General features: G+C 34.1%; 1 protein-coding gene across 5 annotated transcripts in view; it reads left to right on the forward strand.

Moving 5' to 3' along the window:
• LOC110996839 (UHRF1-binding protein 1-like) overlaps positions 1-18,317 on the forward strand; it is a 31,657-nt gene extending 13,340 nt beyond the window's left edge. Inside the window, exons 14-28 of one of the 5 annotated variants that reach the window (XM_045631570.1) lie at positions 2,385-2,557; positions 2,868-2,982; positions 3,535-3,666; positions 3,923-4,092; positions 4,785-4,957; positions 5,205-5,344; positions 8,137-8,286; positions 9,176-9,359; positions 12,004-12,121; positions 12,192-12,326; positions 15,218-15,349; positions 15,905-16,048; positions 16,397-16,689; positions 16,924-17,035; positions 17,584-18,317. In XM_045631570.1, the coding sequence (XP_045487526.1) occupies positions 2,385-2,557; positions 2,868-2,982; positions 3,535-3,666; positions 3,923-4,092; positions 4,785-4,957; positions 5,205-5,344; positions 8,137-8,286; positions 9,176-9,359; positions 12,004-12,121; positions 12,192-12,326; positions 15,218-15,349; positions 15,905-16,048; positions 16,397-16,689; positions 16,924-17,035; positions 17,584-17,622 (2,210 nt within the window). In that variant the 3' untranslated portion in view covers positions 17,623-18,317. Of the gene's footprint in view, positions 1-2,384; positions 2,558-2,867; positions 2,983-3,534; positions 3,667-3,922; positions 4,093-4,784; positions 4,958-5,204; positions 5,345-8,136; positions 8,287-9,175; positions 9,360-12,003; positions 12,122-12,191; positions 12,327-13,695; positions 13,797-15,217; positions 15,350-15,904; positions 16,049-16,396; positions 16,690-16,923; positions 17,036-17,583 lie in introns of those variants that run through there. The other 4 variants (XM_045631572.1, XM_045631573.1, XM_045631571.1 and 1 more) reach the window with 4 other exon arrangements.
• The last annotated feature ends 310 nt before the right edge of the window (positions 18,318-18,627 follow it).

An 18,627-nucleotide genomic window follows, 5' to 3' on the forward strand; every position in this document is an offset into this window, starting at 1 on the left:
CTTCTTTTGGTAACATAGTCGTTTTCCATTATTAAAAAAAAAAAAAAAAAAAATGAAAATATGATTAACAGACGTTTGGCTTGAACCGACGTGATTCGAACCAGGACACGTAATAGTAACCTATGTATCTGAGGTAAGTCGATAGTACCATTAGCCAACAGGCTTATTACGTATGCTTCGAAGTTAACTATTATATTTATATTTGTGTAAATTGCGTTGAAAAAACGTTAGAATTCAACTGACGTGAGTCACATCGAAGAACAAAGGATTCACTTAATTTTTAAGTTTCTTCACTTTTATTGCAGTTTACTAGTTTGTAGCACTTCACCGGTAAAGTTGTCACTTTTTAAGTTTGTAAATTGATTGGGAATTGTATTTTTAAGCAAAATATGGTTTTATGTAAAATGTTAGGGGCCAAACATTTTATTGTTAATATTGTCACTGTTTCATAAAGAAGTACTTGTTTAATATTACCATCACAAAGATAACTTTTACAAACTTCACTGATTAACTTTTTGATTGAAATAATGCAATGAAACTATTTATAAACAATAAAATACACGGAGCTATTGTTTACAGGCCAGCGCCATCTTGTTACTGTCATACATACGTGAATTGCACCTTATATATGAAAAAAAAAACAACAATTTTACTAATGATATAGCCAGATAATTGTGATATATATGCACGGAAAGAATCAAACATTTTCGATACTTAGAAAGAGAAAGAAATATTTTAACTAAAAATATCTAAAGTTTTGTCAAATCTGAAAAGTCTGTTTACGTTTTATACACACATTATTACACATAATACATATAGTTGGAGATCCAGCCTAAGATCGTCCTACACCGAGGTGATTAATGAACGAAACATATTTTAAATGAAATTTAAAATATTAAAAAATAAATAAACAATGGGTTCGCTGAAAAAATCCTGGACAGGCTGTATTTAATTATTAATTAAAAAATGTTTTTTTATTGAAAATTGTACTGATGAGATTAATAAGAAAATCTTATACCAGCTGAAAGTATGAGACTTGCAGAATGTTCAATTGTTAGGTTCTTTATTTTTTTCCTGGACGGACACAAGGTTCACAGGTTTACACAGGTATATTAATAGTAGGTTTTTACACTGAAATGATTAATCAATAAATTTTATATCAATGTGAGCGCTGTTTTATTGCAAACACGTTGATATAAGGTTCACTGCAAAAATGTTGGTCCTAAGTGAGGTTCGCGAATTTTGAAAATTTGAATTTTAGTCCGGCTGGGAACAGGCCGACAAAGAAGTCCGAGCTGAGTATCTCATGGGACAGAAAAAGATGCAACAATAATAATAATCAGCGAATAAGAAACAACCAAACCAACACCTTGATTGCATTAACTGCATTGACTTAGCACTAAAGTTGGGACCAAAATTGTGTAAAAGTCTACCTGCTTTCCACGCATTCACAGGGTCTGATTATACTGCTGCATTTTATAATAAAGGAAAAGTGAGACCATTTAATTTTTTTTTATTTTTACATCACTAACTGATGAAGCTGATATTGTCATTAATGAAAAAATGGATATTGTTCAAGAGTTTACGGCAAAAATGTATGGCGTTAATTACTGCAAGAGTGTTAATGATGCAAGAAATCGTATTCTTATTAAAAACTACGGTATAAAGGAAAACAGCGAACAATTAAAAAAAAACATTTGATTCAAACACTATACCACCATGCTGGATTTCACTACTACAAATTTTTTTTAGAACTATATATGTAAATTCTATGTGGCTTAATGCGACCAACTCTACCTGTGCAAAATCCAACCCTGAAAAATACGGGTGGCATTTTGATGATTATTTGAAACCAACGGGGTTTATTGGGGACCAAACTCCTTTGAAAATCCAGGACATTGTGGAAATGACGGAAAATGAAGAAGAATCTGCTGAATCTAATGAATTCGAAAATCAAGATTTTACTTCCGATGAGTCAGATGTTGAATAGAAAATATTAATTAAAACTTTTTTTTTCATTTAAATCCTGTCCAGGATTTTTTCAGCGAACCCATTGTTTATTTATTTTTTAATATTTTAAATTTCATTTAAAATATGTGTCGTTCATTAATCACCTCGGTGCAGGACGATTTAGGGCTGGATCTTAGACCAATAGTATGTATAATTTATAGAGGTGCTCTAGACCCCACTCTAGATTTGCCTGTGTCATGGGCATCTAGTTTCTTCTATTTGACATATTAATGATTTGATTTTCAGCTGATCAGTTCTTCTGCTTAGCACTCATGGAATTTTGCAGGTTATATACGCCGGCTAGCCCACAAAGTTTTCCCCGCTATAATTGCGCATATAAAGATAAATCTAATCTGTCCAATCTAACATTTTAGTGCCATCGCCAAAAATGTACGTACAAGTGTCGCCCGTGCGCGTGAACGTAGACGTACCGAGTATAGTATGGTTGACCGCGTTCCTTCCGCACGTAGCCGCCGCCGTTGCTTCGACGACCACGAATGACTCATCTACATATATGGATGTACGTTCGGAAGTTATTATGCCCAAGGTACGTATTGTTACAAATTTTATTAATAAATAATTGCGTGCATGTGTGCGAGTATGTGTGACATGATATGTTTTTATGATAAACTGTATTTTTCAAAGTATAGTTGTGTTGAAAATTCTGTCTTGTTCTCTGCCTCGAGGCAAACATTTTCACCTTTTTTTACTGGTTTTTAAATCTCTTAGAGATCTTTATAAGTCATGTAGGCACCAGTTTATATTATATTTTTTTTAAAAATGTCAAAATTTTTGAGTTAACGATTTTTACGTCTTTGTCCTTTATGGGATTATTTGAAAGATATTTTTCTGTGTAGATAGTGTTAGAAGCAGGCCCGGAACATATATCCCAACAGCGTGACAGGCCAAAGGAGATGCACGTTTGTACTGCACGTGTCACATTCACAAATGTGCGGGAATCAGCACGCGCTAGTGAGTATTTTTTTTTAAAGTCCTATGGGCTTCCCATGGGCTAATTGCCCAAATAGGTCAGTCCATAGACACACATAATTAGTGAGTCCGTATATACTATTTGTAATTAAACAAATGTGCTCTTACGACCCGACAGACGATTAGAATATTAAACAAAGTATGAAAGTGTCGGGCTGATTCGTGTTTTAAACCATCCAGGGCTCTACCCAAACGCATACAAAAAATCATTCAAATCGGTCCTGCCGTGTTCAGTGACATACACTCGTACAGTAGAATTGTATATCTAAGCTTTCCTATCTTTTAAGTTATATCAAACTGCAGACAGTGTGCAATTTGATTGAAAATAGTTAAGTAGTTTAGGATTTTATATATGTATATTAAGATTTATATATAATAACAAACTATTTGTATTTTGATCAAATTAATTTAATTTTGATATATAAAACATTATTATAGCATTTGCTAGATTCGATATCGAGGCAAAAAAGCTGATGGGTATTACGATCTTAAAACTCTTTATTCGTAACATCAAGATTGATTTTAATATTTTAGATACAGCAGGCACAAGAGCGGATTTAGCGTCCATAATCGCCGCTTTGCGTCGCCTCACTCCACGCGGCCATTTTCCATGCGCAGACGACGATATGGACCCCATACATCAGCAGTTTGTTTTACATGCAGATAGTAAGTGTGAAAAGATATATCTAATTTATTTCTTTTGTTGAAATGTTTATAACTGTAGGAATTTAAGAAAAAAGAAATTGAATTTGATCCTACATTTTAAGGAATCGCAAGAATCTATCGCTCTATCTCTTTTCTTCGACAAAAAACGCTGCACATGTTCGTGACGTTTCGTAAATTTTACCCTCATCTTCCTAAAGAAGTTTCACTTCAAATAAGATTTTGGAGATGAAGATACATACATATTTTGAATATTCAGGTCTAGACGACATAAACCGCGGTAATTCAGTGACTCCTGAATTACTTTGGCGTGAGAATCGTTCAATTTGGTGCGCACGAGCCGAACCTTTATGGATCGACTTCAGCGGCGCAAAAGCTACTAACTATAAACCCTCACCCCTGCTTGACGCCACGCCTTTGACTGCTTGGGTGAGTTAGATTTAACTGCTAGATGGTAAAAATTATTTGGAAAAAACGAGCATTTAATTTAAAGGAAAAATTTAATTATTGTATGTGTTGTGGATTAACAGTGTTTTTACTAAATTTCTTTGATAGAGCAGTTTTAGCCTGAAGATTGAGGGTGCGTTTAAATGGTCAATCACTTATATGCCTAATTGCCTATTTTTTTTATATAAGGGGGCATTTTCCCATTTGGGCAGGAGGCTCATCTGATACCACCGCCCATGGACGCTCACATAGCCACAAGTCTTGCAAGTGTGCTGCCAGACTTAAGAATTATATCGCTTTTTATTTGAAGGAATTTCGCCCACAGATCAATTATTTTAGAAAATGGGGTGTTGTACGCGAATACTTTTATTTATTATGAAAAATATATGTTGAATAAAAAAATAAACAAACTTCTAAATCTCGATACGCAGCAAAATAACCTCAAATTGGCGGAAATTTCCCCGCCACCGCCATAGCTAAGGCTACGATATCTTGGCTTCTTGGAAGTTTGCCTACTTGCATTTTCTTCGAAAATGTAACACAAGTTTTGCAAACAATTCTTATTATTATGGCATTTGCATGCCTATTTTATATGGTTGATTGTTTTTTTTATAATTAAACGATCTGAATGTACCAATTTCATTCTAAATTATTTATTTGTTAATAATTTCCAGTTATGTTTTGAAGACGGCTTCAATCGTATCTGGATGATTGGCCGGACCTGTGGTTTGGCTGGTTTACAAATTAACCACTACCAGCTGCTGTTCCTACTTAGACAGCTTGAGAAGCTTTCGGAGCTTACAGCTTGGCTCTCACACCAGGCTGGGAGGATGCCTGAGGATCCTGGGTAAGTGTACTGTGACTGACTGTTCGCTGTGACTTATAAAGGAAATGTAATCTTAACCAACCTATTAGAAAATTTAAATGTATTTTTTTATTATTCATTATCAACAGAAATTAATTTTGAAATAATTATTCTGTTTATATGTAATGACCAAAATATTCTTTTTTCTTCTTCTAGAAATGCAGGATGCGATGTTGTTATACAATCTAACAAATATTATTAAATTGTTGATAATGGGCTCTTGTTACAGCACAATTGTGGTAGGAATGGTGGTTCCAGCTGTGGAAATGACTTTAGTGCTTCCAACGAGTTGTCCCGGACAGGAAACCTCTTCCAGGGACCTGGATAGTGTTCCACTCGACTCATCCAGTTTACAGGACCTGAAAATGGGTAGATATCATGTCCACGTTGTTATTCAATTATAAATATCAATGGCCATTAATCTCACGTTTGAGGGCTGAAGCATTTAAGAAATTTGTCAAAAGGTTGTTTTGTTCTGATCCAAACTGATGAAGTGTGTTTTAAATAAAAGTAGTTTTTAAACGGTTTTAGATACTAGATGAAAAAAGACGTAGTTTTAGCGTAGATTTCGGTACCGACTTCCAAACATTGTCTCATTATACTCATTATATATTGTTTACTTTTGTTTATTTATTAAAGTTGACCACATCATATCGCTTGCCCCGGGGAAAGTCGTAAAAGCAAAATATATTTTATTTAGCAAAAATAAAAAAGGTAATGCGATTATTACTATACTCTGATTTTTAATTCCTTAGAATTCTGACAGTTATCATTTTTAACATGTCAGAGATTACAAACCTTTTTGACCGCGCACATTTTTCAATTTCAATACGAGTCTGAAGATTTGAGACTATATTAGTGAATGTATCAATTTTAAGTGCGTTGCTCCACATTAAAAGTCTCACAAATGAGAAAAATGACATATTTTACAAAAAATAATACAATAAATATTAACAATGTTTTTTTACTTAACACAATTAATCTAATACATGGACAATTGACAATGCAAAAATATTGTTGGTTTTTTCATTTAACGACTCGGATATGGGTGATTCCATTATCGCGGGTGCAACATTTTGACGCATGTTAAGTTTCATAATAATAAAACAAAAAATATTTTAAATAAACATCTTCTTGTAAGTGCTACGTTTCAACAAGTTCACTTTATATTTCGTAAAAATAATTTTATTGAAATAATTAATATAGTCAGGAATGAGGTTCAAAGTCCTATCGCGGGTGCAACAAAGTTGGCCGAACCTTTCTAGATCATTAAACAAAAACACAAAAGTCTGTTAATTGTGAAACTTTTATTATGTTATGCCTTCGTATTTCGTAAGGCGTTAAACTAACCAAGTAAACAAATATATTTTTTTATAGGAAACAAAAATAAACACAGAATTATTCACTTTTAAAGCAATCGCGGGTGCAACATCAAATTATCGCGGGTGCAACCCGTCTAATTTAAGTGGATACAAACATCAATAAAACTTTTACAGGAATAAAATAAGAGATCAATCAATGTTTATTACTAATCAGAACACTTCTTTGTCACTTATATTAATTATTTCTTTTCAAATACGTCAATATTCGCCGAAAATTCTACAAACGTATTTTTTCCGTCAATCTTTTTCTCTGGCGCTTCCAACTTCGCGATAATATCTTAAAATCGTACGTCTGCTATGTCATTAACAATTTCAGTGAAATGCTTGCCATCAACCGTCGTCAGGAATTGTACTCTAACCTCTCCATCTTCGTCCATATCGCTCTGACACACCCCTACATAGCGGTATTGAGTACTTTTTTTGCCAGACTTACAGAGCAATTACACGAGCACGTAAAAACCAGCGCTAATATCTCTTGGTAATCAGCACAGGCAGAACCAGTTTCAGGGCATGCTTCTTCCAGTATTTTTGAGGGTTGAAGAGACGTTGTTGGATATTCGTCGTCTGAAAACATCTGAAATGCGCAATTTTGTTTTAAGTGGGACAAAAGATTTACTCTGATCTGATACTGAAGGACAGAGATTTCCTTCTTGTATTTTATTTGTAAGAGGTTCCAAATCATCGTCATCCCAATCACTTTTTGTTTCAGTAGTGGTTTTCGGAGATTTCAAAACTAGTCTGCATATGAGATGAGACAGTGAAGTTCGCGCCACGGAAATACTATCTTTCCCAACTTCAGGTTGGAAGAAATGTTTTATTGAATGCCTGGTATATTTTTCAGTCCTTCTCATTTAGCATCCAACATGGCCATCTTTTCTTTAACTTCTTCTTTTGCTACGAATATAAAGAAGATGTTTTTAGACAGACTGCGTGCCAAATGTGTAAAAAAATACGGAAAATAATATAACCACACATTAAATATTTGTCACCAATCATGTACACCATATTATTATTATTTAAAGCATAACAAAAAAATAAAATATGTGATAAATCAGGCAATACGGTTATTTGTCATAGAGTTGCACCCGCGATCCTAACATCACGATCGCGGGTGCAACCAATTTAAGTTTAAGTAAATTTCAATTCAACTAACATTATACTCCTAAAAACGATTTAAATACGTTTGCCTTTGATTTTTTTTTACTTTTACAAAGTTTGAAAACTATAGGATTTCATTTCTGTGAAAAACACAAACTTTTATATCTTTTGTATCGCGGGTGCAACAAGCTAACAGTGACTTTTTATATTCAATAACGCTTAAAAAATAACAACAAGTACTTACATTTTTTGGCACATAAGAATAAAACAATATTTTCACTACACATTTAGCCGGTAAAACATAAACTGAAACTGTCGGTAACAGCTCTTTCGTGCCTGTGTTGCCACGTTGTGATTTTGCAGATTCAGCCAATTCTTCGAATGATAATGTTTCCAAGCGCGCCAAAAATTTAAATATGAAGTAAAATAAAAAATAAAAAATGTTTTAATAAATTTATACCTTTTTCTTTGTACCAATATAAAAAAAAGTAACAAATAGCGTGATTTAGAAATTCATGTCAAAAATCGTCTATAGCGGAATCGCCCATATATTTATATGATATAGTATATTTATAATAATAATAATAATAATAATAATAATAATATATATACTATATAGGATATAGTATTGATTCTGAATTTTATATTAAAAAGTTAGTCGCTATTTAATAAGTTTTGTAGGTACCTCTCTAGGTTCTGAGTCCACGATGGCTCCGTCAATCATGGACAGAGATAGCGGGGTCCTAGCCACGCACTCCATAGATGTGTGCACGGCGCAGCCTTTGCCAGCAGAAGAATTAGCTCCACCCAGCCCTGGCCTTGGATTTAGCAGTACGTATATTTTATAAACGAATTACAAAAAAGTCCCGAAATAACTGGCTGATCAAAAATTATACGACTAGATCCAATTTTATTAACTAATATTATTGAATTACTAATTTTCTTAGTTATCTTTATTGTATTAATTAGTAGGATGTGCCGATATTAGTTTTCGATTTATAATTTAACTTAAATTAAACTAGATTAGACAATTCATTGTAATCAATTAATAAAACTGAAAATAAAGGCAATATCCTCATGAAAAACAAGATGCAGCTTTCCAATATAGTATTTCCGAACTGATTTGACTTAAGGTCCTTCAGGAAAAGAACATACTAATTCTTAAAGTGCTGACATAGCACTTTTGCTTCTAGGCAGTGTGAGGTCCAAATAACACTTATCATCATATGAGCCTCCTGCCTGTTTGTTCTATAAAAACAATCGTTTTATTTCATATTTATAAACTTGTGTGTGTTACTTAATAAAAAAACGTGTGGCACTCGGGGACTGCGGCGGTAAAGCTATTGTATAGCAATTTTTTTTATCAACTTATGCAATTATAATTATTTATTTATGCAGTTTTTTTTCTTTGATATTAATTAAATCTACCACTCTACCAAACTAACACGCCTATATAGTCTGTCTCGCTCTAACGCGTATTGCCCGCACATATGTATATACGTCATCGTGTGTTAGGCTAATTTTCGTTACGGAACTTCTTGATTCGGTCGCCGCGCTCAAAGCCTGTTATAAAATCTATGCAATAGCTAAAAAATAAATGGCCACAGAACAAAAAAATGTTTTTTTACTAGAGGCATATTAAATTTTATTTACAAATTAATAAAGTCTCTTATGTCCTTCTGAGTTTGCCCATATTATATTGTAATGTATTGTTTTAAAGGTTTCTCGTCCATGCGCCGAGGTCTGACATCTCTGGTGACGTCAATTGACAGTGCCCTGACCCGTGATGAGGGCAGAAGTGACGCGGCATCAACGGCGAGTTCCGACAGCGAGCGATATGTCATTGTGGGACTTGCTGCTGAATCACCCTTGGATGCTGATATGGCATTCAGGTATCAAATACAGTCAGTAGAGTACAATAATTGATACTAATAATAATAAAATTTCAGATTTATTTATGTATTTATTAAAAGTTCAAGACGTTGAAATCACTAACAAAAAATGGGAAAAATATCTGGGTCTTAGAATAGATACATATTTAAAGTGGAACTTTCATATATCACACATAATTACCAAACTAAAATCACTTATAGGCAGATTTTGGTCAATATCAAAATGTATTCCTCAATCCGTACGTCATTTAATTTATAATTGTTTAGTCAAGTCACATTTCATATATCTAATTGAAATATGGGGTACGGCATGTAAAAACATAATTTCTAACTTACAAACACTACAAAATAAATTAATAAAATCATTATTTAGATACAATTTTTTAACACCGACTAATAAAATCTACCAAGAAACCAAAATTATGACAATTAAACAACTGTATGTATATAGCACCTGTATCTTGATAAAAAATTTTTTAAATAAGTCAATCCATAGTTGCTTGTCGTTTAAAAAAATCAAACACACAACGACACGCAATACTCGTCGAGCGAGTTTGCTTATCTTACCGAAGCCGCGTACAAATTATTTGAAGAAATCTATTAAGTATGAGGGTGTGCAATTATTTAACCAATTACCATCTCAAATTCGTAATATTGGAGTGTTTGACAAATTCAAAAAGGCATTAAAGATGCATGTTAGAATGAACATAGCTGACTAAAATTGTTACGGCTAATGGCGACGTATATCTCGCTCGTATATAATATATACATATTAATATTAAGTTTCTCATGTAAATAAAATAAATATTTCTGTTTTGTAATGAGAAATAAAGTTCTTTAAACATTATTTATTTATTTGTTGCAAACAAACACAAGCCTAGGTGCTACCCCAATTATAGGCGCACACAACATTCTGATTTAATGAAGCTTATACACACAAAAGAATAATCAAAATAAGATAAAACAAAAAACATTACAAAATTAATTGAATAAAATTAATGGTTGCAGATGCTTTACATTTAAATACATTTATATTTCTATTATCATTCATTCCTAGATATCTGTATACCCTTTACTGGCAAAGGTCTGCTCCAAATCCGGATATTTCTGTCTACACTGATCTCTTTCCTTAATCTGGTCTATCCAAATTCTAAATTGTCTAATTTTGTGTTCATTGTTTTGGATCCTAGTTTAATACTCCACTTTTCTGTTCTTGTCATTAGACCCGCCCATTTCCATTTAAGTTTATTTATATTGAGACATCTGCTGCCTTGGTTGTCTTATGTATTTTTTGTCTATTCTTGTCTTTCCTATCTTAATTTTTTTTTAAATATTCATGTGTATTAAGACATCATGGAACATTACAATCTTGCGACTAATTTAATTTATTTTTTAACATAAGAAAGTCTCTATTAAACGGAAGACACTATATTATATATGTCACTCACTGTGTATGTAGCACTTTATATGTTTACTATTAATTCTCTAGTTCAAATAGTTTTGTCCATTTCAGTCTTACCGGCCGTGAAATCCTTACATAATAAAAAATTCTTATTCCTATCAATCATTTTCTATTGATAACATTTTTTGTACGCTATTCCAACTTTTAATTGGCACAAAAAAAAGTTTATTAGTAATTTTTTGTTTTGTTTAATGTTCATTTAATATTTATGTGATCTCTTCGTGTTTGTCATATTTCAAGACATTAAAAATAATATTTTGTGGTTATTTCACTGGTGTAACAGTGTGCCGACCAAGCTCTCATCAATAAAAAAAATATCCACCCTACAAATAATAAATGGACCCAGGGAAAGGTGTTTATTGGTTCTATAAAGTAACATGTACCACTCAAAAGACAAGTCAATACACGAAAATTCTACACACTCTGTTTAATCAATAATCATGCAACACACAAATACGACATAATAAAAGGCATTTCCATGTGGGTAGTGTTGGCCCAGTGGCTTCAGAGGGCGTCTCTCATCCATGAGATCGTAGGTTCGATCCCCGGCTGTACACCAACGAACTTTCTATATGTGCATTTAACATTTCCTCGATCGGTGAAAGAAAATCGTGAGGAAGCCGGCCTGCCTTTGACCCAAAAAGACGACGTTGTGTGTCAGGCACATGAGGCTGATTGACTTGCCTATTAGATTGACAAATTATCGTGGAATATACAGAAATGAGGCCTGAGGCCTAAAAAGCTTGTAGCGTGGTACTTTTAATCTACACTAATATTATAAAGAGGAAAACTTTGTTTGTTTGTAATGAATAGGCTCATAAACTACTGGACCGATTTTAAAAATTCTTTCACCATTCGAAAGCTACATTATACTACGAGTAATATAGGCTATATTTAATTTTGAACAAAAATAGGGTTCCGTAAGATATTAGGGTTTTTCGGACACAAGGTGTAAAAAATCAACCAAAAAATAAAAAAGGGGGTAGCATAGCAAAAAGTTCCATGTTGGCATGTACTAAAAAGGTAGGCTAGGCATTAAGGAGAAACGAAGTTCGCGAAAGCAGCTAGTAAAATAATAAATCAGTGATAATGCTGAAGAAGTTTGCCGGTATTTGTAACAGGCGTGAGTGTGTGCAGAATTTGATTGTATGTGTGAGTGTAATGATTGGATTTTCAACAGATTTTTGCTTACAGGGAATTTGAACACGGTCGCACTTGCAACAGTGGTGTGGAAATGGCTGCGGAGGTGGTGGAAAGATCGTCATCACCGTCAGACCACTCCATCACCAGCTCGTGCAAACGCAGAGATTTGGTAAGCAGTATTTTAAACTAAACGAAATTAATTACTGTAATATACCTAATGAAACATTATAACTGTCAAGATTTCAACGTGTACTTGGCGTCTGAACAACATCTTCCTCGTTCAACAAAGTGTTCCTGGAAAAACGTCTTTACGTCTTACAGCAGATGACCTAAACTCAGACGAATGCTCTTCCATACCTTGGGATGAATTTCAGGTATATTATTTTAAGTGCCGTCTCTCTTTTGTTGTATTAAATCGAGCGAGATGGCAATCCACACAATGTTGGGTCAGTTGTATTGGAGTTTCGCTACTTAAAAGAATTTATTTATTTGTTCACATTTTATATTTATATAAAATCAAATAACATAATACAAAAGTTATAAGGCACGCAAGGGGCGGCCTTATCGCAACAAGCAATCAATACAATATGTTAACAAGCAATCGCTTCCAGGCAACCCTAGTAAACAGTTAAAAAAGAAATAAAGTACTTCTTTAAAAGTATGTATTTCTATTTGTCTTTTGTCCCATTTACTTATTTATAAAGTGATAAAGACAATATATATAAAAAGTTTTATAAACAAACGCTTTAAAATTATCTGATATTTTTTTTTTTACAAATAATATGTTAAATACACGATATAGCTGACCCAACTTTTTCCCAACACAACATGCGTCATGACATTTTCATTAAACTATAAATTCATTTACCTAACATTATCCAGAATTGCCACACTGAAATTAAAATTTGTTTTAAAATTCTCAATTTCATACACCTTCAGAACACAATCTCTACCAAAATATTATTTTATACTAATAAAGGCGATTACTACTATTTAAATTAGTTCTTTACAGTGCCACATACTTTTCTTGGCCGGTATGAGCGTCGCTGCCATGGATATTAGTATTGCCAGTAAATAAAAATTAACCATTATAAGGGAAATATTTTGGTGCCATACAGGCTATAATTCCAATCGAAAATACAGTTCTAGACTTAAATAACTGTGGTACAAACTTAGGAGTAACTGATATGATAGGTTACCTGTACCATTAATGTAATATATTTTAATATACCTAGCAATCAGAATCGTTTCATAATTAAAACTTTGCCATTGTAATTAATAACACAAGGAATAAAAATAATTACTTTTTAATTGGATTTTATTAGATGTTGTAGATAGTAAAATTATTTATTTGCTAAAATGGCGACCGGCTAAGAAAGGTATGTAGAACTGTAAATATCTAATACAGCCACAGAGTATAGACCAATGACAGAATTAAAAATAATAATAATCGCCTGTTAAAAATGTGTTAGGCAGTCGAATCACTTTATTTTTTTAATCAAAATCTCTAGCATGTTTTATTTTTCAATTTTAAGTCTTAAATCGTGTCAATACTCCACCATTATTATTCGTAAGTGGTAACACTAATGGTAGAGGATTGCCCAAATGCATGATCATCATCATTACATGGTCCATCGTATCCCCAATTGAAATTAACAGACTAATAAAAGGAATGCCGTTTCTAATTTGTTGTCTATGTGTTTTTCTCTATGGCGACACCGCCCGCTCGGCTATCGTGAACAGACCCGGCTCAAGGTATTTGTGAGAAAAACGTAGTGTATTGTTAAGTGCCATAGATGTAGACGTTTGTGTCGTAGCCAAGGGGGTTTTGAGTGTGTGTGAGATAGATATTTTCATCTTACTCTCTCATTAAGGAGAATAGAGACTACGGTCAGCTAGTATTGAGACTTAACTTGCCAAGCTGATTGAATTTTGCCAGTACTTTTAAGGTGTATAATAAATGCTGCTATTTTATCAATAAAATATATAAAAAAATAAAATAAAGATTAAGATATCTATAATAATGTGCTTCACTCTATGCACCTTACCATCCACATGACATCACCCTGACAACAACCAACCTTAAAAAATATATCTATTTATTGCATGATATGCCAGTAAAAGATTATAACGTAAAAGTATAACAGATACGTCCGTATACGCAGATCTCGCAAAATTTGTTAAATAATAAACCTGGCTAGCAGGTCATTATAAAATTAGATTTTTGCATGTATTCATTGTACATTTCATATCCATCTCATGACATTGTAGAATATCTCCTTATTCATAAAAATAATCTGTCTCTTTTAGTCATAGCGTAAACATAACTGGACAGAAAGTAACAAATGAGTGTCCTAAAACAAAGGGACTGATTTACTTTTTATCAATAAGGACGTTAATTGTAAAATTTAGTATGCGACGGAAGAGTATTGCAAGAATTTGTATATATGTATATAGATTTACACATAACACGACATTCACAAACATATAGGATATTTTTATATGTCAAAATATTGTCTGTTGCTGATCAAAACGATTCACTACATTTCAGTGATGTTAAAATGACTTTTATAGGGAAAATGCTACTTTAGATACATGGAAGCTTCGCATGAAAATGATATTGCTAAAATGCCTTGAATTCAATTAAATTGTCTTGAATAACGACCGCTTACAATATATTATGAGCTAATTATAAATGCTATTACGAAATCTAACCCAATTCCAATAACCTAACAGATATAATCCGTATATAGTTAGGAAATTTAGCTTTAATAGCCGCTAAACGTTCTAACCATGACAAACGCGTTGATGCTGTTGATGCACCTCCGCTGCGAAACCGACTTTCGCTGTGCAACAGTACTTTACTTACGCCAAACGTGCAGTATAGACCAGTTGAGAAATAACAATCGATATAAATTTCGTGAATTTCGGTCCAATTGAAAGTTCATCTTTCCGATCGCTCATATAAATTGTCTATCGCCACAGACGTGTCCGCGCCACACGCGCTACAAAATGGCGGGAAATGAAATCTTAAATCGAGTCAATGGATTCTATTTGGAATGTGGTAACAGTATTTTTAGGCCAATTTTTAATTGGCCAAATGCATGATCTATCTGGTCCACGATTGAAATTAACAGACTAATAAGAGGTATGCAGTTTCACTTACAACGCACAGCTATAAAGGTTTTGTCATTTGAGTTTCGCAGCGGAGGTGCACTGACTATTCTAGAATGAAAGTCACGATTAAAATTTCACAAATGTACAGAGCAAATTTTCAATGCGCGCTCGGGCTTGGAACGAACCAGCTGCGAGCGAAGATGACACGAAACCGAGGGACAGTCCAAAGATCGCTGCTAGGCTTGTTAGGATTGAACAGCCGAAGGAGTTGAATGACAAGGTATATATAACATGGTGAATCCGACTTTGGGTTCGTTAAACAGAGCGTACAAATTCTTAAAAGGACGTATTCAAAAGCCCTCTGGCATGGAGTGTCCATGGGTATCACTTAACAGCAGATGTGCCTGCTCTCCATAATTGTTAATACTTTATTGTGAAGTATATATCTATATGTCGTAGCTAACTAGCTTAGTTAGCCGTTCAATTAACGGCCTAGCTGATTAATATTTAAATAATAAACCACGAATTTTGATGAATTTTTTTTAAGTTGAGTCTATCCCTCGTTATTTTTAACGCTTGTTATTTTGAATCCTTACTCCGTTTTTTGAATCGTTACTACTTAACCGGCCATGGGCCGTTTAAGTAGTACGTAAGCATATTTACTGCAATTTTATATTACTGGTACGTAATCACCAAATATGAAAATTATATAAATAAATATTTGAAGGTCCTCTCATTTGAAATTTCTCTCTGGTCCCTTGAGTTCCAAATTATCGTGAGTCGACTATAGCATCAACATATTAAAACGGCTCCGATTATATTAACAATCTTTCAGGGTGAACCAACCGGACTAACACCATTTGAAGAGTTACTTGAAGCTCAGATTAAAGACTTGAACATGTCCTTAAATATGAGTACAGCACTTGGACTGTCGGAGTTTATTGAGGATGAGGTCATTGCACCCCCTATGCCTTTGGAAGTAAGTACCCAAGTTTTGTATCTAAATAAGTAAACGTCTCCAACACCTTATATTCCTTATCTATGCAACTTGTATTTGTCACAGTAAAGTTGTTAAATCAGAGAGTTAATTGAATCACTAGACAGTTAAATAAACGTCGATATTCAATCAATTCGCTAAGCTTTTTGCGTAATTGAATGTTTTATTATTTGTCTTACCGTGTAGATCGGACTACTAATCAATCAAAAACCAAAAACACGACATCATCTCTTGTCTGACAATCTCCCCCAGGGCTTCTAAAATACGTCACTTGAATATTTTAAAACCAATCCTGGATATCATGTTCTTCAATTTTCTAAACAATTCCAGGTTCTTATATCCAATCTAAAACTCCACCTAATAGAAGATAGACCGACCAGGTCTATTTCCTCTCCACCACCACAGCCATTAGACTTGGATTTAACTACCCTCCGACTCACGCGAGACACGAAAGGCATTGTCCACTTGGGACCGCCTCAAGTTGAGCCTCCGAAGCCCCAGAATCCGCCAGAATTGATAGAGGCTAAAAAGGAGATTGAGAGGTTGAATAAGGAGAACGAGGAGTTGAGGAAACGGCTCGCTACTATGGACAGGATTTCTGAGGATAATCGGGAGTTGAGGGCGTAAGTATTCTGGGAATACATTCTTTTTTGGTGTCAGCTATTTATAACAGGCAGGAGGTTTACATGATGTAAAGTGATACCGGCGCCCATGGACACACTCAATTCCAGAGGGCTCGTGATTGCGTTGCCGGCCTTTTAAGAATCGGTACGCTCATTTCTTGAAGGTATTCATAACATTGCCAGGAAGCTCGTAATTCAAATTCCAAAAAACTATACTTTTTTTATAATTTCCAGTGTGGCTGAAGAAGTGTCGGTATTGCGTCACTGCGCACGCGCAGCCCAACAAGAAGCGTCGAATCTTTTGGCTGATAAACAAGAATTGTTGGAAAGTTTGCGATTGATGATGGTAATATTTTGATGATTTAGTTAGTGATTTTGGTAACATATTATAAAATATATTACATTAACTTTACTAGATTAACAAAAATTGTGTCGCTACCTTTTTATGTCTGGGCCTCAGATGTTTGTGATCTGTGGTAGGTGATCAGCCTCCTCTGCCTAACATACGCCATCAACTGTTTGGGTCTGAGACAAGTCGGTTTCCTCAAGATGGTTTCCTTCACCGGTCGAGCGAATTTTAACTGTGCACATAGATTAGTCCATTGGTGCACAGGGAATCCAACCTACGACCTAAGAGAAGTAAAGTCGCAAGCTGGAGCCAGTAGGCCAACATGGCTTTATATATAACAATAATAAATATATGTTAAAATAGTTTAATGTTGATTTTAAAATATTACAAGTATTATTCAAATCATATGATAGAAACGTATTTTTAATTTAACTAAAAATACACGTCGAAATGAAGATATCTTGGTGTTTAATAAAGAAAATACTTCGTCTTTTTAAGTCGGTTAGAAAATTTGTTACTCTTATTTTTAATGAATTTGTTTTTAGGAACAAAATATGTCGACAACCTCTCGTGGGAAGAGGTAGCGGTCGCCTTGCTCGCTGGACTGTACGGCGTGCTGTCGACATACAAAGGATTAAACATATATATATGTTCAAAATATTGTACTCGGGTAAAAGTTTAGTCGACCATTTATATAAAAGAACTATAAACCTTATTTACCAAAATATGTACTGGATAGTGTGCAGTGGCGTAGATACCCGGTGCGGAAGTTGGTGGTTTCCCCCTGCCGGAAGTAAAAATCAATAAATATTATATGATACTATACATGGATCATTTATTAATAGATCGTGAGTATGGGACGGGGAATCCCCCATGACCGCGTCAGGCTCTTTTGCGGGAATCCCCGAATTCTACATATAGCTGAGCTCTGTGGTGGAGGAATCCCTGGAAAATATATTGTTATGGTAGCTATTTTTTTTGTTTGTAAATTGTTCTTACTGTTGAGAGACCGGGTGGGTGTTACCCCAAAATAGACATGACCCCCCCCCCCTGCTACGCCACTGATGGGGGATCTTGGTTAGTGGTTACTACGGCACTAGTGTCATTTTTATTTTATAATGAATCCATTTCTAGTGTTTTAAAAATGTGACATAATTGAGGTTTATAGTTTCTGAATAAGTTAATTAACTATTATCGCATAAAACTATTTAGTCTGACTTAGCTAAGTTCTGAGACCAGTGCGTACCCATAACACGAATACTTAAGACAAATAACAAATCTTTGTATGGACAAATGCGAGCTGTCAAAATCTGGAATCGTATGAATGTATACTTGACGGAAATGTCGCAGCCAACTAGCTTAATTAGCCGTTCAATTAACAGCCTAGTCTTTTAACTAAACGGCGTCGTTTAACTAGCGGCCTGAAAGATGTTCAGCCAGTTGATCAAACAGCTTGGCAAATGACTTGGATCGATGACATTTCATTACTTGCCTAGCCTGTTGACTGTTAATTTAAATTTAATTCCCTTTTCAACCACTTTCAAATTGCCAATATGGAGTTTCCAAAGTTTCAAGAAAAACAACGAGTA

Source organism: Pieris rapae, chromosome 16, assembly GCF_905147795.1.
Source record: "Pieris rapae chromosome 16, ilPieRapa1.1, whole genome shotgun sequence".
Classification (NCBI taxonomy): domain Eukaryota; kingdom Metazoa; phylum Arthropoda; class Insecta; order Lepidoptera; family Pieridae; genus Pieris; species Pieris rapae.